Source organism: Oratosquilla oratoria, chromosome 12, assembly GCF_046742065.1.
Source record: "Oratosquilla oratoria isolate Oo_2021 chromosome 12, ASM4674206v1, whole genome shotgun sequence".
NCBI classification, from domain to species: Eukaryota; Metazoa; Arthropoda; class Malacostraca; order Stomatopoda; family Squillidae; genus Oratosquilla; species Oratosquilla oratoria.
This window is the reverse complement of record NC_134788.1, coordinates 43,490,103-43,515,514: the sequence shown is the minus strand read 5'-3', so window position 1 is coordinate 43,515,514 and position 25,412 is coordinate 43,490,103. Positions and strand designations below refer to the sequence as shown.

Sequence of the window (25,412 nt, the reverse complement as noted above, 5' to 3'; positions counted from 1 at the left end):
CGTTTATGTGGTACTTGGTCGAAGGGTTTCATAAAGTCCAAATACACCACATCCACAGCCTACCCTTCATCCATTGCCTCAGTCCAGTCATCCAGGACCTTTATTAACTATAGTGTAGTTGATCTCCCAGAAATGAAGACAAACTGTTTCTCACTAAATAACTTAGTCTCCTTCATATGCCTAATTACCTCCTCCTGCAACAGTGACAATATATATAAACATAAATATATACAATATATATATATATATATACACAATATATATACATACATATATATATATTGTACTTTCACTTGTCAATGGTTACATACCTTGAGGTAAGGGAGTTAAAAGGTGTTAAATTCCACTGAACTCAATTCATTTGAGCAGCACCCTTCATAAAAGGTTTGTATAGTTACTTGGAAATAAAGTCCATATAGCAACCGGTGCTATTAGTGGGGTTTGAATCAACAACTCAGCATATCACCATTGATAGAGTGCACAGCCTTATTCCATTCAGATGCCCAAAGAACTCACAATCATCACTCAAAGAGCCATGTATATATACAATGACCTTTTTCCCTTATGTGGGAGGTAGATAAATCAGAGGTACGTCGTACCTATTCGCACCCACTTCACTTCCCTTCACCACCCTTTCCACCCCCTCCTTCTCAGGTCCTCATGGATGGTCATCAGACCATATGGCCTATATTAGGCAGTTCTATGTTCTCTACCACCTGTCATCTACATTCATAAAGTTATCTACAAAATTTGGGCAGTCAAGCGAATTTAGGCTCTGTGCTCCCTCAATAAGCTGGTGTAGAGTTGTCAATTTGAACCCATTAAAGTCGCTTGTGCTTATGACATTTTGATTCCTAATAATCATAAAAATAATTTTACTAAGGGAACCCCCCAAGCGAACTGAATGTGGTGGTGTTTATCACCTTTTAATATATTATACTAAATTACACATAATAAAACAGAATTGGTTTAAACCACCCATAAAAATGGGAGACATACACATTACATCCACACCATTTAATGTCCTAGCCCTGTGCCACTTTCATAACAAAATGCTGCTTTGCATGCCTAGCCTTGAGAAGATGCCCATCTATGTAGCCACACAATATAATGGCGTTTGCTTTGACCTATTCCTACCGTTTCGTATTACAACTTAAACAAACACATAGCTGCCAGATTGATTCTCTAACATGAATAACTGGCCAAACTGTGTACCAGTTATAAATACTGACAATATCATATACCAACAGACACATTCCTTGTAAAAGGGGGGTGGGTGGCAGAGTCAAAGCATACCTTTTTCCCGTCACACATCCATTCATTCGTCTCAAACTCATGCAATTATGGGTTCAGATTCCAAACTTCTCTCCAATTCCTATCTGAATTACCTGCCCCAACAATCCACCCACATATGGTAAAGGTGATAACTGGTGCTGCAACCATACAACTGGTCTAGGTCTCACCACCTACCTTCCTTTTCTTGATCAAACTTCACCAGAGGTCCTCCACACATTCTCCTATCAAGGATGTCAGATATTAATGATTTAGTGCAAATCTTGTAAATCTGATAGATTTCTATTGTTAAACTCTTGTTTTCACTTTTTCAGGGGACCCACCCACTAGTTAATTTTGACAGACACCAAAAGCCTATAGATGAAACTGTAAAATCATGATTTCTGACACCCTTGCATGAAATGTAAATCAACCTACTAACCTAACTGGTCACCATCTACACCAGTGGTTGCCAACCCTTATGGCTACATCCATTTTTAAGCTTAATATAAATATTGTGCTATTGGACCCATAATATAAAGATAAATAAATAAATAAAATAAACAGATAAATAAATAAACAATAATTATAACAAGTTCAGATCAGGAAAGACTTTTTCCACAATTATAATAACTGATGGTTACAGGTAGTTTCAAAGCTGAAGTTATAAATTTGCCTGGAATGTTGACAAATTTACAGTATATGATATTTTCAACTTGATGGAATAATTCTTTTGTAAGAAGCTTCTGGAGCCACATAAGTGGCCTCAAAGAGCCGCAGATTGCCGACCACTGCCCTATACCTACATGAGATTGGGTTGGTGGTTAGGTTAGACTCATCCCCACCCAAGCCCTCCGTTAACCACTACCACAACAATTTTGTGAGATTAGCTTATCGAGTACCACTACAAGTGAGTTACAATTATTTTTGTGTGACAAATTCGTGTCCCGTGGCAATTTTTACTTATAAATCAGAATGACAACACAAAACTACTTTTGTTAGATTACAGTGAATTCTATTTTTGAGATATAGCTTTCATTATATTCTGAGTATTACGGCCTATAACACATAAAAACATCGGTAGCCCAGGAATGCAGTACACTAACATATGTTCAATAATTTGTAACTTTATATCTTATATCTGTTACTCGCATGCCTGGTATGCAAGAATGTAAACACTGAACAAGCGCTTGATAAGCTGCCTTCATTTTGTCAAAGAATTTTGCATCGGTGATCGGAGCCAATGAAAAACCAGGCCACATAAAGCAGCCTTTAAAGTGGTCACAAACTAAGCATTACTTGCTATATGCTACTCACTTTTGACACTCACTTTGTTACCAAGTTCTTGCGTATCCGTCATCTACGAAATGTTTTACTGACCATTTTTTTTTTTTTTTTTGGGGGGGGGACTAGCAAACATCTTTACTTATACCTAAATAATTCTACAATTATTTAGTACTTGGATTTGTTCTAAAACATCAGTATATACTGTTTACAATACCTAATTTTATCTCATTACTAACCTACAGAATTCTTTCTAAAGTACTCCAACACCTAGACAGCTACAACCATGATATTGTAATGACCTGCAACTTTCAGGCATCAATCTAATCATGTTGGCTCGGTTAGACAAACGCCTACACACGCTGTGTGGTGTCCTCTGCTTAGAATTTTCGTGACACTTCAGCGTCTCACAAATGTTTAAACTATTTCAAATATTCTTGCAAATGTACAATGTAGGAAAATGTGGGAAACTGTCCCAATACCTATATGAGGATGCCGACATCGGTGTCTTCTTTATTTTTATTTTGTAGTTGTAGTTCCCGAGAACCTATAAACATAAATAATAGAATCAGGAGTGCCGGTATTACCCAATGAACTTGAAGTTCTTATCTCGTGTGAGTTATCATGTGACATTTGAAAGGATCTCGCGAGAAAGCTGCATCGCACAAGTCATACAATCAAGTCTTCTCACCTGTGTTGATTATCATATGCTGTTAGATGCTACTCTTCCAAGCTGTTGGAATTTCCTTTTTTTTCCGGAGTGGGTCATCACGTGATATTTCAAATCATCCTTATATCAGAAAGCTTCATCCCAGAGGTCACACTGTAAAAGGCTCAATCATGTGTGGATCATCATGTGACATTTGAGACAAAAAAATCGTGAAAAAATGTAATTTTCGCAGGAAAATTAATTTTTTCCCTGATACAAACCTGAGGTACTCCTTATAATAGGACACTTCACGTAGCGCAAATATTTCTACCACTAAATCAAAATCCTCACTCCGTGGGTCTGGGCAACGCTTATCCTCAGTATGGGGCCCTATTGGGGCAAGGGGGCCCTTCCCCTCCACCACAAGTCTCGCAAACTATACTCCATTCTCTGAGCCAGGTATGAAATTAATCACAAGGTTTGTCAGGCAAGGGAGAAGGAACTTTTTAGAGGGGTGGCTGAGGAGGGCCATTAGAAGTAAGGAGTACCTCAGGTTTGTATCAGGGAAACATTAATTTTCTCACGAAAATTACATTTGTTCCGAAGAATACAAACTCTTCGGTACTCCTTATCATAGGAGACTCGGACTTAGGAGGGAAGGAAGTAGTTATCTAGCCTGGGAAACCTCCGTAAGGAAAATTTTTAGTGTGCTAAGACCTACGTTGACCAGACCCTTATACATTCCCCTAAACTTTGAAGGGCACCTAGTTCTATTCCCAGGAGCGGAGACAGACAGGGCATACTCACTTTGTACCACCGGAAGGGCTTGAATTGATTCCCTTGGAATGCTTGAGAGCCCTCGGTGAGGTAAGGGAATGTAGGAGTATGAGAAGGACTTTGGATAGGTATCACCGTGTTTGCCGAGCCAGAACCTGGATGAGTTGTCAGGGTCGGCTGTGTGCTATTGGGGAGGGGTATGTCACCTCAGGACTTCTTGGGCGGCCACTATGGGGCCCAAAGAGAAGTTCCCTAAAGATTCCCACGTGACTTCTTTGAGGTAAAAGGAAGTGAACGTAGTCTGGGACTTCCATATACCCTCTTGAAGGACCTGTTTGACCGACAGATTCTTTCGGAAGACTAGGGAGGTCCCCATTGCCCTCAGGTCATGGGCTTTTGCTCTAGGGCAATCCGTGGGGCTCATTCCGTAGGCCCTGCGGATGACTTCCTTGATCCAGTAAGAAATGGAAGTCTTAGTGACGGGCTTACTCTTACCCATAGTAGAGACGAACAACCTCTGCAATTCTGGTCTAAGATGTTTAGTCCTCTTGAGGTAGATCCGGATGGCACGTACTGGGCATAGTACCATTTCCGCTTGTTCGCCCCCTACAAAGTCGTCTAAGGAAGGAACACTAAAGGACCAGAATCTAGGGTCGGTTTTGGCCGGATCCTGGTTTTTGGCAATGAATTGGGGGCAGAAAAGTGAAGAAGACCTCTTGTCATCCTTTTGAGTGAGCGACTCTATAAGAGATGGCATGTAACTGCCCTACTCTCTTGGAAGATGCTAGAGCTAAGAGAAAAACTGTCTTCAAGGTGAGGTCCTTCAAATTAGCATCTCGGAGGGGTTCGTAAGGGGGACCCCGCAGAGAGTTCAGGACTAATGCCACATCCCACGGAGGGGACGTGATTTCCCTGGGGGGCACGATTTTCTGAAATGTCTGAGGAGCATGGAACATTATGGTGACAGAGCTAGATCCATGCCCTTCAGAGAAAACACCTGATTTTGCGCTGCCCAATGGTCCCGCACTGCCGAGAGGAAGATCTTCTTGGACTTCCGGAGGAAGTGGAAGAAGAAGGCAATCTCAGGAATGGTGGCATGATCTGGGATTATAGTCCGGGAGTGGCACCATTCTGTAAAAGCATTCCATTTCCCTTGATAAAGGTTAGCTGAGGAAGAGCGAATAGGAGCGGACATGTCTTCCGCCACTTCTCTGGGAAAACCCTTCTCTAGGAGGATCCGGACCATGGTCTGAACGCGTGAAGCGCAAGAGCTGACGGGTTCTTGTGCCAGGCCCCGTTGATGGGTTGATGCAGAAGGTCGGGTCTTCCCTGAAGGGCCAGGGGCTCTTCCACTGCTAGCTCGAGGGCGTCTGGAAACCATGGGGCTTCCGGCCACCAGGGAGCGATCAAAGTCATCCGAAGGTTGGATGCGTTTCTTACTCTCTGGAGCACCTTCTGTAGCAAGGGAAACGGTGGGAAAGCGTAGGTGTCGATAGCGGTCACATTCTTAGTCTGCTCCTGGGGATTAACCTCTCGACGGAGGCCATATGGCCCAGGAGGACTTGGCACTGTTTCGCCGTCAGGAACCCGGTCGATAGTGCTTGTATAACGAGAGAAGTGAGATTCTGGGTTCTCTTCTCTACGGGGCAGGACTTCATTAGGGAAGAGTCCAGAACCATACCCAGGTATGTGACTCTCTGTCTTGGTATGAAATCTGACTTCGTCTGGTTGACTATGGTGCCCAATTTGCGGACAAAGACTACGACCATTCCCGGGTGTTCTTGGCATAGCTGGGCGGAATGTGCAAGGATCCGCCAATCGTCCAGGTAACGGAGTAGGCGAATTCCTTTGGAGTGGGACCACGCTGAGACGAGTTTGAACACTCTGGTGAAGACTTGGGATGCTGTGGAAAGGCCGAAGCATAGGCAGATAAACTGGAAGGTGGTGCCCCTGTGGACGATTCTGAGGAATTTTCTTGATGATGGATGCACTGGTATCTGGAAATAGGCATCTTGGAGGTCCAGTGACACCATGAAGTCCCCTTCCCTGATAGACGCCCTTACGGACTCTGGGGTGTCCATTCGGAACTTCATCAGGGAAAGGAACTTGTTGAGAGGAGACAGACCGATGACTGGTCTCCACCCCCCTGTTGCCTTTGCTACGAGGAATAGCCTTGAGTAGAACCCTGGGTCCGGAGTCGAGACTTCCTCTAGAGCTCCTTTCTGAAGCAGAACGGAGATTTCCTTCGCTAGGGCCCGCCCGCGATCCGAGTCCGGGTGGTAGCTGCTGACTTGGATGGGATAGGGGGAGAGGCTGGGGACGGTGTGAAAAGGAAGGCGATAGCCTGCCTTGATGACCTGTATGGTCCAGTCGTCCGCCCCGGCCTCCTCCCATGCCCTCCAGTAGAGAGAGAGAGAGGCAACCTCCTATCCTGTGCGGGAGGGCAGGCGAATTCCTAGAATTTTCTGCGGGGGGGTCCGGAGCCTCGATGATGTTTGCGCCTCTGTTCTCTATTCGGAAAGGGGCGGGGCTTTTCTGTCTGTGTTTTCGACTTTGAATTGGGGGGGGGGCCTTTCTTCTGTGTTTTCGACTTTGAATGGGGGGGGGGCTTTCTTCTCTGTTAGGGTGATGAAAAGGCGGCCTATGCGGCTTAGAGGACCGAGGGGTCGATGGGGGGGTGGTCCTTGGCCTCGAGCTAGGGACGGCTGTTCTCTCGATGGCTCTGTTATGCATCAATTGGTTTGCGCTTGCAATTGCAGAGTCCACCATTTCCGGGGGAATCAGCGTGTGGGTGAGAAGGGGGGCCCTCTTCAAAGGAGCATGAATCTCTCTGAGGAGGGGGTCACTGGGGTCCCCGAGGATGGTGTCTCTCCTGAGGGACTAGACGTTGGCCCAGGACGTTGAGAGGCATGCAGCCTGATGCTTCAGGGCTCTGCTCGCGCTTTCCAGTAGAGCTTGGAGGTCGCATTCTTCCTGGGGTTGCAGCTCGGGTAAGAACTCCCTTACTGAGGCAAAGAGGCGTTCCAGCCAGGAGTTCACCGCAAGGGACAGAGCCAGGGATTGGATGTGGTCTCTGACTTCTCTGCCGGAAAGGAGGACGTTTCTTCTGCGTAGTGATTCCGCGTCCACTTTGACCAGCTCTGGTAACCTCACCGGGATCGAGGCTTCCCTGAGGTTTGTCCCCGGTGGGGTGTAGAAGCGTTTTTGGTGTTCCACTGGAACCGAAAGCCAACGCGCTTTCTCGGTTGTCCTTTTTGCGAGAGCGTTGGAGGCCTGGGTCATGGGTTTTACCGTCTGCGTACTCCATGGAAGGTGGGTTGGAGGAGGCTTCGCTTTCTGAGAATTGCCCGTCTTGAAGATTTCAGACTCGAATGTGGCTTCCTCTTCTTTTGGTGGGCCCAGTCGATTCGCCCTCCGAACTCTCGCGAGGATGTCGGAGAAGGAAGGTTTAACCACCATCGGGAATTCCGACTGGGAATCGTGAGGGGATAGGGAGCTTGTCCCCCTCCCTTACGGCGCTGTGGACATCGTCGTCGTCGTCGTAGGAGGGGTCTGCACGGTGAGCGAGAAACACCGCGCTTCCATCATCGTCACTGATGGGTTCGTGAGGGTTCCGATCAAGTGGAATATGGTCTAGGGGGGCCGGCCCTTGGGGGTGGTGACTCCTGACGAGCTTCCGGGTGTAACATGAACCGTGCTTGGTGCGCCCGGATAAATTCCCGCTGTTCCTCCATCTGTTCTCTCATTGTATTAACGAGTGAACAGAGAGTGGGGAGGAGGTCCTGGGAATGCCCGCTTGGAGAGTCCCGCCTGGGCCTGGGTGTGGATGGTCCGGGAGACTCAAAGGGGAGGCCCCCTCCTCTGGACGAGGAGGAGTTACCCGCGAGTAACGCGCGCGTGGGTACACCTTGGGCCTCCTGCCCGTTAACGGGCATGGAAAGGGCTCCGTTGATCACCCAGCTCGTCTTACGATGGGTTCAAGGTGGACTGCGGGACTCCCGATTAGAAGAAGAGGCTGAGGCGCTCTTTGTCTTCGAACTCGGGTTCTTTGTCCGTTTGGGGGTTGAGCATCCGGGAAGGGCCGAGGGCGAGCCGCAAGCAGCCACATTCGAGAAAAGGCTCGTACAGGAGCGGTAGTTAGAGGTGGCCGGAGGCGCATGTCCGTCTATGCTAACCGCCCTGGGTGAAGGACTAGGAGACAACTGGGCCCGAGATTGACTCACTCGAGGTGGATGTTGTACAACCTTTCCGTCTACTACGCTTTGGAGGAGGGAGAGACCTGCTCGTCTCCTCCGCAGGCGTAGTATGCCTTCTCTCTGTTTCGCCGGGTGACGGGGGAAGCCATTTTCCCTGCTTGCGTACCTTGGTCCTTGCATGCACTCTCTTGTGAGCATGAAAACACGCGGACCACTGCTTATCATCCCATTGAGCGCACGTTTCACACGGGGATGAAGGGGAATACTCCATATTCCTACACTTGATGCACCAAATGTGTGGGTCCGCGTGTGTTGGCGGGAGCGGGGAAAGGCAGAGATATTTCCCTTCGGCGAAGTCACACAACCTATCTCGAACAACAACACTAGAACCAGATTCCATACTTACAAGAGAAGGGTAGAATACTCGGGGCGGTTAAGGAAATGAAGCGGGATAGGAAGAGGGCACTCAAGAAATTCCAGGCGACCGGATGTTTTTGATGCAAGACGCTCCAAAAAGGGACGCCGCTGGAAGGCTTGTGGAAATGGACGAAACAGGTTGCCCTATTTTCCTCACCACACAAACGCAAATAGTGAACCGTGGAATAAGAAGGGTGCACTATAGCTCGGTGGCTTATGTAAACAAGAGAAACTTTACTATCGTTCAAAGAAGGGAATTCTACCTTTCCCGAAACTGAACTTGGGGAAGTCCAACATTTTCTAATTCACAAACAGCTGTTTTCAAGAACTCTTTTTCCTTCCTTGAGACTGTCACTGTATACTACTTTAAATGTTTCTCTCATAGTTGTTAATTGGGAAAAGAGAGTGTCAGCAGGAGCATACAATCCACCTCTGTTTACTTCATCAATCCATTTTCTAGCCATGGCGGTAGGCCTACAGTCACTTGCTTTGTGGCCTAAGTGAGGATATTTTGACTATTTGTCAAATAAAACTAAACTTGAGAAAAGGGAAAATGAAGTTTCATGTTTTGATAAGAGGTAGTTGGCATCAGAACTGTACATTACTAGTCTCTGCTTCAAAGAGTTGGATGTTGGTCCAGATGTAGATTATGAGTATGATAACATTGATGAAAACCTAAGAGACTGTGTAATCTCAGTTTCTAATCCACAAAAAGCAATCCACGTACTTATAGAAGAAGAATTCCTCAAATACATTGGTGGTTATATTGTTAAAAAATTTAACACAAAATATCCTCACTTAGGCCACAAAGCAAATGACTGTAGGCCTACCGCCATGGCTAAAACATGGATTGATGAAGTACACAGAGGTGGATTGTATGCTTCTGCTGACACTCTTTTCCCAATTAACAACTATGAGAGAAACATTTAAAGTAATACACGATGACAGTCTCGAGGAAGGAAAAAGAGTGCTTGAAAACAGCAGTTCGTGAATTAGAAAATGTTGGACTTGTGTACCTCATGATGTCTTATAATTTTTTGCCAAAATATCTGTGTACTTTAGAATTAGGAATCTAAATAGTAACATTAAGACAAATAAGAAAAAACATAAGTCATGCAAAGGTCAAAACAGAAAGCTAATGAAACTGACCACATGAATGAGATTTAGTTTACTTTTTCACTAGGACCATATTACCTGTTTTCCTTTGTTGTTTATGTTATGATTAAGTGGTTTATATTCAATAACAAATATTGAATATTTATGCTAACATTATGAATGGTGTGAAATTAATTTTTCTTTATATTATGACTACTGTTTGCCATAATTATTATGAATATATTTGTGCTTATAATAGACCCTTTAATATTCCAAGTGTTCATCTAATTAGTAATGCATGTAGGTAATATGTAATGCAGTTAAAAAGGGGGGGAGGGGAAGAGATAACAGGCTCCAAGGGTGGTCAAGTTCAAGTCAGTACGGTGAGTAGCTGGGAGGTGCGGCGTGGATGACGTCATCACCCCCTCCTCGCCCGCGCTCGGTCCGCTCGGCTCGCTGACCAGTCTAGATGGACCTTGGGAGTACCGAAGAGTTTGTATTCTTCGGAACGAAGAGACTGTGCTGTACAATATGTAACGGGAAGTAGTCAAAGAATTGTTACAAGTTATAGCACACCCTCCTTGAAATGATTGACACACATGCGCCAACTCATCAGCAGTAGGGGGAAATGAGGCTTGTTGTATGTCTCTAATTATCGAGCCTCGAAGACAAGGGTGCACACTATCCTCTTCCATACGGTGCCGCCTACGTAGGCGGCATGAGGAGTAAGTGGATACGCGAGGCTGCCATATCGGCGTCTTGATTATATTTATTGCAGTTGCCCCTGCGTAATGACATACTCTCTAAACTGTCTTCATCACATTTTCTATGGTTATCAAAATTGACGGGTGAAAGAGAGAACGATCGATATAAGCGGTGACTATTTTCTATGATGCGAGTATTATGACGAAACATCTTACGTCTGGCAGCTAAGGCTGCCCGCGAGATTTTGGCCTATGTTGAAGGGGCTAGTGAAAATAATGTTGCATTTTCTTCTGTGACATTTCGACATACCATGAAAATCATACACACTCTTGAAAATTCTTTGTTTCTCCTGAGTTATCTGTTGCAAATTCATTGCACCAAATGAATTATGCCAGAGGAAAATGGCATACAAATAAAAAACGGAACTTTATCAGAAAAGCCAATATTATGAACATTCTGGTAAACACTAAACACTACTGACAAATGTCAATAACAGAAGTAATCCGCAAAACCAAGATATATATCTCCATTGCGCATATCCGGAAGCTAGTTGAGACTAGATATACGGGTTACCTAGTCTACACATATGGCCCAATGCTTCAAGATGGCCACACACTCACGGCTATCTTCTTAGAAAACATCCAAGAGTCCTTCTCTGTAAAGCTTCTACCCACCACGGTCTCGGCCGGGCTGATTACCATCTGGGAAGGAACAAACAGGGTTCTCGCTTTCCCCCATCCTCCATCTCGTATCACCGTACCCTTAGACTCTGGAACCAGCCTTATGGCACTACAAAAACCTCAACGCGCCCTGCGACCTGACACTTTGCACCTCAGTTGAAACCACAACAAAAAAGACATCTGTTAGGCTAGTTTCAAAGCAAACTATGATGGAGTGTTATTTTTATCTGGTAATAAATTCGAGCACCTATGTTATGTGGCTCGCTTCTAATGTCGAGAAAAGAGCAAGTGACGGGATGGCAAGGGAGGTGACGACTTGTGCGTTATGTCGTGTCCCAAGTCGATCTGCTTGCGGGATAGTTGGGTAGGAGGTGAGAAAGCAGTCAGTGACCACGCTTACAGCTTAACGCTCCGAGGCGATGTGGTTCCTCATCTGTTTCGTCCATATTTATATACACGGGCAGGTCATGACCCATGCTCCTAATTAGGATAAGGTCGTGTGATGCGTGGCAAGTCAGACACGAACGCTCTTACACTGCCGACTAATGAAGACAGAGGCTATGCGTTCTTCAACGAATTCATTGTGCTTCCTCGCGTGGCTGCCAGACCGACGCACTGGTTAGTCATCTTGGGCCCTGAGAGGGTCTGTAAGAGGCCGGTAGTGTACGAATGGAAATGAGCTAGGGCATTAGAATAATTCAGACTCGACGCCTGCTCGAGGGAGATGTTATGTCTATGTGAGGGCGACGTTTTGTCTATGTAAACACACCGACGGTGGTGACTGTTTTATAATCGATTATGTAATCATAACTTTGTAAGCGCAGGCTAGCTTCGTTTGACTAATGCTGAGATAAACAATATCGCTAGTGGCATTGTAATGGCTTTCCGAATTGGTGCAAGGTGGAGAAGGAGGAAAAAACTATTGGTGCATGAATTCAAAGTCACGCCCATAAGGAGTGACATTTATTTGAAACGTCACTGGAGATTGGATTAGAAAAATTAGTGACGTCAGACGAAGGTAGCTTAGCGTAGGATACGGGATCTCGGGGGAGAAGATATAGAGAGGGTGTGGAGAGAGGATCAGGAGACGATGTAGAGACGAGAGAAAAGAGATCCCGAGTGTAAGCAGAAGGTGAAATTACAGTGAAAGAAGAAAGAAAATTCACCACCCTTTTATTAACCCAAAGGACGAGAGGAATAGGCATAGGAAAAGAAGGCATTGGGCCTACTACTTAAGAGGAACTTGAATATTAGTGAAACTCACGTAACGAGAGGCAAGGGGCCTCGAGACGAGTGATATTACAAGTCAAATTAAGTAACAGTGGTGACTAGGGGAGGTGAAAGGGTCCGTCTTAGGCTGGTGAGCTGCATGTGCGTTTCCTCAAAGAGGCCTTGTCCCACCCGTCGGCCTCAAGGAAGCTAGGTCGAGTCGACGCAGCTGGGCGGTAATCGAGCCACACGGGTGGGACTACGAGCGATTCCGTTGGGGGTCCTCGGGGTCAAAGGTCGTGGAACGGTGAAGTGAGGGATAAGGACCGAGGTCTAGAAGTGAGGGAAACTTCCTAACAAAATCCATACCATGTGGGACTGTACGGACACGAGATGGTGGATGCTGCTGCTGCCAAAAAAGGGAGCCTTAGCACAGGAACAAGACCAGATCATCCATCCAGTACATGGTCAGCGACGCTTTGCATCGACTCGACAAAGCCATCTGAGAAACCTGATTGGCGGACTACACTGCCACCGCCATGCCCAATCCCCCTCCCACACTTTTCCTCCTGCCCCCCCCCCATTCATGTCAGCTATAATATCAAGAATAGGGGTAAATCATTGACACACACAATACACAAACATTCCTTATATCTGCGACAAGGAACGAATCTCCTTTCACGACTGCCTGTTCTACTGTAGCCAAACGAGGGATCATTTCTAGCCACTAAGGGACTTCCTTGGGAATCCTTCCACTGCCCTACATCATCTGAGAACAGCTCCAACTCCAGATGAACACAGTCTTGGCAGCCAATCGTATCTGTTCCTCCCCAATGGCAATCTTTTTGTCACACGTTTCAGTTAGGACCAAACTGTAGAGAATGTAAAATCATCCCATATGCCATTCCTTTATGGCTACGTATAAAATCAATTTCCATAATCTCTTGCCCTATCCCCATCCAGATATAAGACACCATTCTCAAAATCAGCAAGCTACACTGGAACTTTATATATATATATATAAGATCCCCTATCAAGAACCTCCCAACTGAGGCAACCTTGATAAGAATCCATACTGATTTAAACCCATTGACAGTTCTCCATGTGTACACTTTGTATATATGTATGCAATTTTCAACTTTGCATGCATCTGTCCTTATCATCCAATTATCATACATAGATTTCAATTCTAGTATTGTTCCACCTTTGGCTATATTGTTGGTGTATTGTAATAAATTCACAATTCTGGCTACACTTAAGAAATACAGTCATTTCATAATGGCCAACAATAAAGCCACAGGAAAATTTACAGCTTTGGTGAGGAAAATAAGTAATCAAACTAAAATATTCAAGTCACTGGGTCATATTTCAGTCTCTTCTTCATTGCGACAACCTATTGTCTTCAGTCCCCCCACAATACATTTTACTCGCCTGGTTTTATTTCTACTAAACCCTCTGGCACAGGTTTCCTTTGCAGCTGATCATTCAATGTGGACAAGTTGAGAGACTAAACTATCCATGCTTAACATAATAAGTAGATACTTGAAAGGAAAATAAAACATCCACCGTTTCTTTGTTCGTTATAATACCTAGTCATATTTTTTCATATACTAAATTACACAAAGAAAGGTCCCTTTCTTCAGTACTCCTGTTCAAATCGATAACCAAACAGTAGTACACAGACAAGTTAATAACATTACACTAGTGTTTCATGTCATGGATATAGATTAAAATATCAATTGATAAGACGAGTGTGGTCTGTCAGGAATACATTTAAGTACTGCAATAAAATATTATTTCTATTGTGTTTTCTTTACTGTGAAGTTTCACAATGCTAATGAAGAGTACTACAATAATTCATTTATCTGTTTGTTTACTAATCTATTTCATTTATTCATTTGTTTTGTAAAGACCAAGTGGCATTGCATTGGTCCTATAACATATCAGATTCAAGCTTAAATGATATCATTTCCAACAAAAGCAAATTGAGATATTGAACAGATTTTAGATATGGTCCTATAAGACATTCACTAAAACTACTCCACTCAAGTTACCACAGCGTTGTTACATACATAATAACAATGTCATGCAGTACTTGTTCATAAGGAACACCTGCATGTAAAGAACAAGTTCAAAATCACAAAAAAGAACCAAGTACATATATTTATTTTTGTCTCAAATGTCATAGGTCTGAGTTTGAATCTAATAACTCCCCACACAGCTCCAGTCTTTAGAGAGAAATGTGCAACACAAAGTTACATGACAAAAGTTTTGCTTTTGTGCGAGTTATCATGTGACTTTTGAAAGCATCTTATGAGAAAGCTGCATTACACAAATCATAATGGAAAGTCATCTCTCCTCAGTTGATCTTCATATGCTGTGTGGTATTACTCCTTCATAAGAAAGCTCCACTGTACAGTTTACAGTAGAAAGGCTTCTCTCCATGTGGGACATCGAATGCTAATTTAGAGTACTCCTACAAAAGAAAAGTCCATGTCACAGGTCATGCTATTGGAAAGACTTTTCTCCGTTGTGGGCCACCACATGATATTTGAAATCATCCTTGAGAAATCTGCATCACACACGTAACACTGTCAAAGGCTTCTCTCCAGAGTAGGTAAAATCATGATGTCTCTTGTGAGTTACATAATACAGGTCACACTGTATGGGCTAACACGTGACGTCTGAGGACGCTTTTTCGAGAGAAAGTTTTATTGCACACGTCACACTGGAAAGGCTTCTCTCCTGTGTGGGTTATCATGTGATCTTTAAGATGTCCCTTTTGTGAGAAAGCTGAATCACACAGGTCACACTGGAAAGGCTTCTCTCCTGTGTGTGTTAACACATGATTTTTAAGTTGTACCTTTCGAGAGAAAGTTTTATTGCACAGGTCACACTGGAAAGGCTTCTCTCCTGTGTGGGTTATCATGTGACTTTTAAGATGTCCCTTTTGTGAGAAAGCTGAATCACACAGGTCACACTGGAAAGGCTTCTCTCCTGTGTGGGTCATCATGTGATATTTAAGACTACCCTTTTCTGAGAAAGCTGAATCACACAGGTCACACTGGAAAGGCTTCTCTCCTGTGTGGGTTATCATGTGATTTTTAAGATGTCCCTTTTCTGAGAAAGCTGAATCACACAGGTCACACTGGAAAGGCTTCTCTCCTGTGTGGGTCAACATGTGACGTTTAAGATTACACTTTTTTGAGAAAGCACAATCACAGAGTTCACACTGGAAAGGCTTCTCTCCTGTGTGGGTCATCATGTGATTTTTAAGACCACCCTTTAGTGGGAAAGCAGAATCACACAGGTCACACTGGAAAGGCTTCTCTCCTGAGTGGGTCATCATGTGATATCTAAGATTTCCTTTGTGTAAGAAAGTTTTACTGCACAGGTCACACTGGAAAGGCTTCTCCCCTGGGTGTGTTATCATGTGATCTTTAAGATCACCCTTTCGTGAGAAAACAGAATCGCACATGTCACAGTGGAAAGGCTTTTTTCCTGCGTGGTTCATCATGTGACGGCTGAGATTACCTTTTTGCGAGAAAGTTGAATTGCACTGAGCACACTGGAAAGGCTTCACTCCTGTCTGGGTCATCATGTGAAATTTGAGAACATGCTTTTGTGAGAAAGCTGAATCGCACTGGTCCCACTGAAATGACTTCTATCTTGTGTGGGTCATCATGCAACATTTAAAACTAACCTTTGATGAGAAAGCTGCATTAAAATGGTCACATTGGAAAAGCTTCTCTTTTCTTTGGGTTGTCACATGATATATAAGATGATTTATGAGACAACTGTACCACAAATGTCACACCAGTCTCTTTTGTATGAGAATGACATGGAATCTTCGGATAGCTTTCCCAGAGAAATATTGATAGTTACCCTTCTGAAAAAAGAGAAAACATAAGATTGACATCTAATCTTTTGAGGTGTATAGGATTGTGGATGTTTTGTACACAAACCATTTCATTCTCAAGTCCCTTTGTACCTACACAGAACATGTGTACATGTCATCACCTAACATAAAATGGGAAGAAATACAAACAGATATGGCCCTATGATATATTGCATTCTACCTTTTCATTAGAAATGTACTGATAACCATCCATTACATGCATACTCACACCATCATGACTCGAAATTTCTCTAGCTTTATTTCATCTGGTCATAAGATTTGGAGGGGGGAATGGCCCATATCAGTCATTCTCTAATACAACTCCAAATGCTCACAATACCTGAATCTATAAATGACCTACTCTAGTAAGGTTCATTCAGTTCACCTCACTCATCTGACTGACATAAGGTTTTGTTTCCTCCAATACACATCAAATTGGGTCTTTGTTTGATACAGCTCTTGACAAGGCGTCTGCTGTCTTGAAATATCTTCAAGACTTCTTTCCTAAACTTTCAGAGGCAAAAATGAAAGCTAGTACTATCTTTATTGGGCCACAAGTAACGAAAATGATGGAGTGTTCACAATTTCTACAGTTCACAGAAAATGTACTACAACGCTTTCTTGGAAACAAGGCTGATAATCATATTGAACTGGTTCAAGATTTAGTAAAGTTATGGTGAGATGGGCTGCAGAATGTCCTTGGAGGTTCATATCCTAGATGCTCACCTCGACAGCTTCAAGGAAAATATGGGAGCACATTCAGGGCAACATGGGTAATGCTTCCACCAAGGTATAATGAACTCTGAACAGAGATATCAGGGGACCTTCAATGAAAACATGATGGGAGACTACATTTGGGGGCTCACACATTAAAGTGATTTGTTGTATTCATGCAAATCAAGGAAAACTGTCCACTTTTAATCATAGAAATTATCTTCAGATATATTATCAAATCAAAATTTAGCATCATTTCTTTCTGTTCATAATGGTGAAAATAGAAATTTAGCTATTTTGGGGCAAAAAAGAATTCTAAAATCCATAAAAGCAAAGTTTGACAGGAATAAGTAAGATTTATATTGTTTTGCTTTGAGAAGAATTTGAAAATAATGTCTACCTAACTGGTTGTGACGCTGGTGATTATTACTGGCAAAAGAATTTTTTCCTCCTTATCTTTGGGGAAACTTTATTTGACATTACTATGAAAAAGCATCAATCAGGAGCTAAGATGTGAGGGAGGAAAAGATGGTGGGTGGGAGTGAACTGGGTGAGAGTAGTGGGTATGTCATTTTTATTTGGTTACCTACCATACAATGGGGGAAAAACCCTTGGTATATAGATAGTATTATCTCAGTTTAAAAAGTGTCCCTGCCGATCTACATGAACCAATATAAAATTGGGCATTTTGTGAGTTTTGGTCTCATTTGAACATTTCCTACATTACTGTTTCTCAAATACACTTCCCATATATAAAAACTTTGTAGAAGAAAGTAGTACTAATACATAAATATGCATTATCAACACCATTTATATCCAGTACACTGGTTGCACCCAAACCTTAGGGTACTGATTGGAAAACTCCTATACCCTCTTATGCCTTTATTTATTTATTTATCTTTTTAGGAATGTCCCCTGTGGGGCTACAGGGAGAAGGATGACTAGTCCTAATCCCCATCCTGTTTTTGTCGCCTCTTATGATTCAAGTGGGAATACTTGGTGGCAGTATTCTTTACTGAAGCAGCCTTGCTGTGGACGAGGTGTGTCTTGTGACACTGCTTCTGACCCAGGGCAGTGGAAAAGATGCTGGGATGACCCGTCATTCAAGAGGTGCCAAGATAAGAGGGAGGGAAGAGGGTGGAGGGGAATGGAGTGTGATAGGAATGGAATGGGTGGGAGTGGTTTTCATGCCTTTATTTTTTGGCTACATCCCTTATGAGGGGGAAAAAAGCCTTTGGTATATGTATGTATGTACACTGGTTGGACAGTGGCTTGTGTCAGAGAGTTAATCTCGCAACTTTATATTTTACACTTTAGTAAAAGAATATGAATGGGTCACGACACACACTATCATAATGACCAGTTTAACATTTTTGGAACTTTCACTATCTCCAAGAAGTTGATATGATGTGTGTAAATAGATATGATATCAATATGACCAAATACCGGTACATAGTGACCAATAACTGCAGTCAAGTGTTGACTGGTGGCAAGTGGTATGGATACATAGATGGGCCCTTTCTAATGACTAGGCAAGTAAAGCAGTATTTTCCTATAGAGGGGACACAAGACTTGGACACTCTATATGGCGTGAATGAATCCTGATTTTATGGGTGTTTTCACCAATTTCATTTTATTGTGACCAAGCAAAAATTGGACCATGTGTAGTTAAGTGTGTATGTATGTATATATATATATATATATATATATATATATATTTATATATATATATATATATAAATATATATATATATATATACAATATATATATATATACATATATATATATATTGTACTTTCACTTGTCAATAGTTACATACTTTGAGGTAAGGGAGTTAAAAGGTGTTAAATTCCACTGAACTCAATTCATTTGAGCAGCACCCTTCATAAAAGGTTTGTATAGTTACTTGTAAATAAAGTCCATATAGCAACCGGTGCTATTAGTGGGGTTTGAATCAACAACTCAGCATATGACCATTGATAGAGTGCACAGCCTTATTCCATTCAGATGCCCAAAGAACTCACAATCAGCACTCAAAGAGCCATGTATATATACAATGACCTTTTTCCCTTATGTGGGAAGTAGATAAATCAGAGGTACATCGTACCTATTCGCACCCACTTCACTTCCCTTCACCACCCTTTCCACCCCCTCCTTCTCAGGTCCTCATGGATGGTCATCAGACCATATCGCCTATATTAGGCAGTTCTATGTTCTCTACCACCTGTCATCCACATTCATAAAGTTATCTAATCTTCTAAAACAACCAATAGTTTCAGCACTTACTACATGGTTACTTGGTCTATTTCATTCTTAGTACTCATGTAGTAAGTGAAGACACTATTGGTTGTTTTGAAAGAAGCTTAGACACTACTGTAACTTGGGAATCATCACTGAATCAGTTGCCAGTAGTTACAGTACTTGATGGCAACAACAGCAGACCTGTCTGTCATCATACCAATACTGCTTTTGCACATATAAACATCAATTCTCACTGCATGATATGAGCATACTCTTCAAATGTCTATGATGTGTTGGTGAGATCAATATACAATTCTACATAGTGCTGCATCCTGTCTGTATCCCATTTCAGTGAGGGTGAAAACCATGCATCTACTATGGTAAATAAATCTTTAATAGAATGAAGTTTGTATGCAGCAAAGTTTATCGAGTAATACAATATATTAAGTAATGGGTCCATCAATCTCCTATATCAATCAATTCATGATGTTTGTCTGGCATAGAGGACTTTATGTTCCTTACTAGTTGTAGCTGGCTACTTATCTACAAACTTTGGGCAGTCAAGCGAATTTAGGCTCTGTGCTCTCTCAATAAGCTGGTGTACAGTTGTCAATTTGAACCCATTAAAGTCGCTTGTGCTTATGACATTTTGATTCCTAATAATCATACAAATAATTTGACTAAGGGAACCCCCCCAAGTCAACTGAATTTGGTGGTGTTTATCACCTTTTAATATATTGTACTAACTTACACATGATAAAATAGAATGGGTTTAAAACGCCCATAAAAATGGGAGACACACACATTACATCCACACCATTTAATGTCCTAGCCCTGTGCCACTTTCACAACAAAATGCTGCTTTGCATGCCTACCCTTGAGAAGATGCCCATCTATGTAGCCACACAATATAATGGCGTTTGCTTTGACCTATTCCTACCATTTCGTATTACAATGTAAACAAACACATAGTTGCCAGATTGATTCTCTGACATGAATAACTGGCCAAACTGTGTACCAGTTATAAATACTGACAATATCATATACCAACAGATCCATTCCTTGTAAAAGGGGGGTGGCAGAGTCAAAGCATAACTTTTACCCATCACACATCCATTCATTCGTCTCAAACTCATGCAATTATGGGTTCAGATTCCAAGACTTCTCTCCAATTCCTATCTGAATTACCTGCCCCAACAATCCACCCACATATGGTAAAGGTGATAACTTTTGCTGCAACCATACAACTGGTGTAGGTCTCACCACCTGCCTTCCTTTTCTTGATCAAACTTTACCAGAGGTCCACCACACACTCTCCTATCAAGGATGTCAGATATTAATGATTTAATGCAAATCTTGTAAATCTGATAGATTTCTATTGTTAAACTCTTGTTTTCATTTTTACAGGGGACCCACCCACTAGTTAATTTTGACAGACACCAAAAGCCTATAGATGAAACTGTAAAATCATGATTTCTGTCACCCTTGCATGAGAAGTAAATCAACCTACTAACCTAACTGGTCACCATCTACACCAGTGGTTGCCAACCCTTATGGCTACATCCATTTTTAAGCTTAATATAAATATTGTGCTATTGGATCCATAATATAAAAATATAGAAATAAATACAAAAGATAAATAAATGATAATTATAACAAGTTCAGATCAGGAAAGATTTTTCCACAATTATAATAACTGATGGTTACAGGTATTTTCAAAGCTGAATATATAAATTTGCCTGGAATGTTTACAAATCTACAGTATATGATATTTTCATCTTGATGAAATAATTATTTTGTAAGAAGCTTCTGGAGCCACATAAGTGGCCTCAAAGAGCCGCAGATTGCCGACCACTGCCCTATACCTATATGAGATTGGGTTGGTGGTTAGGTTAGACTCATCCCCACCCAAGCCCTCCGTTAACCACTATCACAACAATTTTGTGAGATTAGCTTATCGAGTACCACTACAAGTGAGTTACAATTATTTTTGTGTGACAAATTCGTGTCCCGTGGCAATTTTTACTTATAAATCAGAATGACAACACAAAACTACTTTTGTTAGATTACAGTGAATTCTATTTTTGAGATATAGCTTTCATTATATTCTGAGTATTACGGCCTATAACACATAAAAACATCGGTAGCCCAGGAATGCAGTACACTAACATATGTTCAATAATTTGTAACTTTATATCTTACATCTGTTAATCGCATGCCTGGTATGCAAGAATGTAAACACTCAACAAGCGCTTGATAAACTGCCTTCATTTTGTCAAAGAATTTTGCAGCGGTGATCGGATCGGAACCAATGAAAAACCAGGCCACATAAAGCAACCTTTAAAGTGGTAACAAACTAAGCATTACTTGCTATATGCTACTCACTTTTGGCACTCACTCTGTTACCAAGTTCTTGCGTATCCGTCATCTACGAAATGTTTTGCTAAAAAAAAATTTATATCTAAAATAATAATTCTACAATTATTTAGTAGATAGATAGATAGATAGATAGATAGACTTTAATTGGCAATGAATCAATGTACATGAAGTGCAAATAATGACAAGTACACATAGTTCGAAATAAAAAATGCAAATTGCCGAGGATAACACAAAAAGCATGTACGCTTATTTCCATTGTGGATTTGTTCTAAAACATCAATATATACTGTTTACAATACCTAATTTCATCTCATTACTAACCTACAGCATTCTTTCTAAAGTACTCCAACACCTAGACAGCTACAACCATGATACTGTAACGACCTGCAACTTCTAGGCATCAATCTAATCATGTTGGCTCGGTCTGGCTTACCTAGTATTGCTTACCTAGTATTGGTTAGTGGGGAAATAAGAATATTTCTTGTTGGATCCCCACCTCTTAAAATATTGCGCCGGTATTTGATTGCTCATAGCCTTTGTGCCTGTCGTACCTAGTTTTAAAAGTTGATACTGACGGTGCAGTCACTACATGTTCTGGCAAATGATTCCACCCATGCAATGTACGGATTGTGAACCAGTTTCCCTTGAGCGAAGTTCTCCAGTGGCCCGGAACAGCTAATTTGTAACTGTGGCCCCTGAGTCCAGTTGTGCTGAGGCTGAAAAACTTGGTGTAGGGAATGTCCTCATATCCGTGAAGAAGCTTATAGACTTCAATTGTGTCTCCGCGTTTTCTTCTGTCCTCCAGCGTCTGTAAGCCAAGGAATTTGCACCTCTCTTCATAGGGCAGCTCTGAACATTCCGACACTAGCTTGGTAGCCCTGCGTTGCACTTGCTCCAGTAGTTTGATATCCTTCACTAGGTATGGCGACCAACACTGGGATGCATAGTCTAATATCGGTCGAACCAGCGCCTTGTAGAGAGGGAGCAGGATCTCCCGATCCATGTAGGTAAAATTCCTCTTGATAATGCCCAGTCTGCTATTTGCCTTGGCTGCAATCTTGGCTACATGTGTGGAGGACTTGAGGTCTGTAGAGACAAAAACTCCTTGGTCTTTTTCCACCGTTGACTTATGCAGGCTCCTTTCTCCAAGCTTGTAGTTTGTTCTGGGGTTCCCATGACCGAAGTGCATTGTCTTGCATTTGTCTACATTAAAGGTGAGTAACCACTTTCTGCTCCATTCAGCTACTCTGTTCAAGTCTCTCTGTAATGCCTCGACATCTTCCCGGGTCTTGATGTTCATATATATTTTTGCATCGTCTGCAAACAGACTTGCCGATGATTCCAAATTATGAACAAGGTCATTATAGATGATGAACAGAATTGGTCCCACCACCGATCCTTGTGGCACTCCGCTCTTCACTGGTAGCGACTCCGAGAAAGTACCCCTTATGCCCTTATACCCGGTGTGATCTGTCCCTCAGGAAGCTGGCAATCCAATTCTTGGTGTTACCTGTTACCCCAATTGCCTCCAGTATAGCTAACAGTCTCTGATGAGGAACTCTGTCAAATGCTTTCTCACAGTCAAGGTAAATAGAATCTATCCAGTACTGGTTGTCCACTGCGTTGATTACGTCATCCAGGTATGTCAGCATGTTGGTGAGGCAGTTCCGTCCAGACCTGAAGCCATGTTGTGCGTTGCATAGGATCCGGTTTCTATTCACATGGGCCATAAGTGCCTCCCTAACAAAGCCTTCCACCACCTTTGAGACTACGCTTGTGAGTGACACTGGTCGATAGTTAAGTGCTGTGCTCCTGTTCCCTTTTTTTGTGGATAGGCGAGATGATGTTGGCTCTTCTCCAGTCTTCGGGTACGTCGCTTGTTGTCAGGGATGAATGGAAAATCTCGGCTAGTGGTTCTGACAATACCTCTGCACACTCTTTCAATACGGTGGGGGAAATGCCATCAGGTCCAGGTGCCTTATTTGCATCTACTGTAGGGCCTCTAATTTCTTCCTAACCTCTGCAGCAGTTATGTGGACATCATTTATTTCTTGACTTTGGTTGGTAGGGTTTGTTTCAGGTATCTCTGCTCCATCTTCCCCGATGAAGACGCTATTGAATGCCTCGTTCATAGTCTGGGCTGCCTCATTATCGTTTTGTGTTAGGTTTCCCTCTGCCTTTCGCAAGCTTGAAACCCTCTCTTTAACATTGGTCTTGGACCTCACATATGCCCAGAAGTGTTTGGAGTTGTCCTTTGCATTGTTTGCCACATTCTTTTCGAATACAAAATTTTGCCTTCCTCACTTCTTCTGTTGCCTTATTTCTGATGTGATTGTAGATCTGTCGTCTTCTTGGTGTCTTTCTGGCCCTGTATCTTTGCCAAGCTGCTTCCTTCTTGTCGAGTGCATAATAATATTTTCTTTACCTGTGTGGTGTCCTCTGCTTACAATTTTCGTGACACTTCAGCGTCTCACAAAACTATTTCAAATATTCTTGCCAATGTAAAATGTAGGAAAATGTGGGAAACTGTCCCAATACCTATATGAGGATGCCGACATCTGTGTCTTCTTTATTTTTATTTTGTAGTTGTAGCCGAGTGACCCCAAAATTCTGAGAACTGGCCTGACCATATTTTCTGTGGTTATAATATACATCATGACTCCTTATATCATACATACAAACTATTACATTCTTTATTTCATAACATTATTTTATATAATACATACGTATACCAAACGATACATATACGCAATTAGAGTATATTTTGTATCTCTAATCGTGCATTTGCACCATTCTGTGTGTGACAAGGCAACCCCCCCCCCCTCAGACATCCAAATCTCAGACATGGAGGTGTCATGATATATGACGGCAATGATCTGAGGCAAAACTACTTAGGACTCGCTTAGATAATCAGGTGCAAATGAGTTGCCTCCACCAAGTCTCACAATACTAATATATCATGCTACTGTAGTAGTTTTAGTTTGGAACAACGGCAGGACAAATGGAAATCAACACAAAATATCTAATCTCCTTCTTTCGGTAATTAGCCACAAGGTGCGACACTAGAAGTGTCACATGAGAAATATAGGTGAAGCTCGGACTAAGGCCACAGCTTAGTGGAGCTTATGGTTGTAGCTGGACGTGGAGCCTAACGTCAGCGAGGCGGAAGCAGATGATGGCGGCGAGGCTCGATGCGACGACTAGAAGATTGGACGAGGAGATGTTGTTGTATGTGCTGGTCGGTACTGTTCTGCCCATCTCAGAGAAACGCCGACCTTTTAAGGGAGACTGGCGGGAACGTGAGGAGCTTTCCAAGTTCCTGATTGGCTGACCGCTGGCTGGCAGGGACACCCTTGCGAACTACGCTTGCCAACTACAGGAACTTGGAAAGGCTAGTTCCGAAGATTTCTTTGATCAGTGTGTGACGGGTCGTAGGATGCATCACGTCACTACACTACAATCATTCATTTTTCCGTTTCTTAAATTAATTTTTGTAAAGGTCAAGTGGCATTCCATGGATCTTCAGATTCAAACTTAGACCATTTCCAACAAATACAAATTGAGATCATTGTAATAGGTGAATCAGATTATTAGTATCAAGTTAATGAAATTAATTTGATCAATTCAAGGGTATCAAATTAAGTTAATCAAATTGATATAGTGCAAGTGCATGCGATAATGTATTATGGTTAAGAATCTTTTTTATATCATACACAAAAACTATCACATTCTTTCTATTTTATCAAATTATTCTATATAGTACATACTTATAAGGACACCTGGACTGCCTGCATGGGTGGAATTCCCGTCTTAGTCTCATGTAAAATATAACATATATATAATAACCTGTCACTACCTTACTGTAAGAGGCTGGTAGAAAAGAAGGTAGAAGCCT

General features: G+C 42.4%; 1 protein-coding gene across 1 annotated transcript; it reads right to left on the bottom strand.

Annotated features, from left to right (window-relative positions):
* Positions 1-13,862: 13,862 nt before the first annotated feature.
* On the bottom strand, positions 13,863-21,480 carry LOC143031554 (uncharacterized). The gene is made up of 2 exons (XM_076195566.1): positions 21,341-21,480; positions 13,863-16,173 (listed from the first exon to the last, which is right to left on the bottom strand). The coding sequence occupies exon 2, from the start codon at positions 15,883-15,885 to the stop codon at positions 14,941-14,943; it is 945 nt and encodes a 314-aa protein (XP_076051681.1). The 5' UTR covers positions 15,886-16,173; positions 21,341-21,480; the 3' UTR covers positions 13,863-14,940.
* Positions 21,481-25,412: the final 3,932 nt, after the last annotated feature.

Excerpts from the sequence above, each read along its gene's own strand:
- LOC143031554 (XM_076195566.1), bottom strand. The coding sequence starts at position 15,885 with ATGATGACCCAGACAGGAGTGAAGCCTTTCCAGTGTGCTCAGTGCAAT.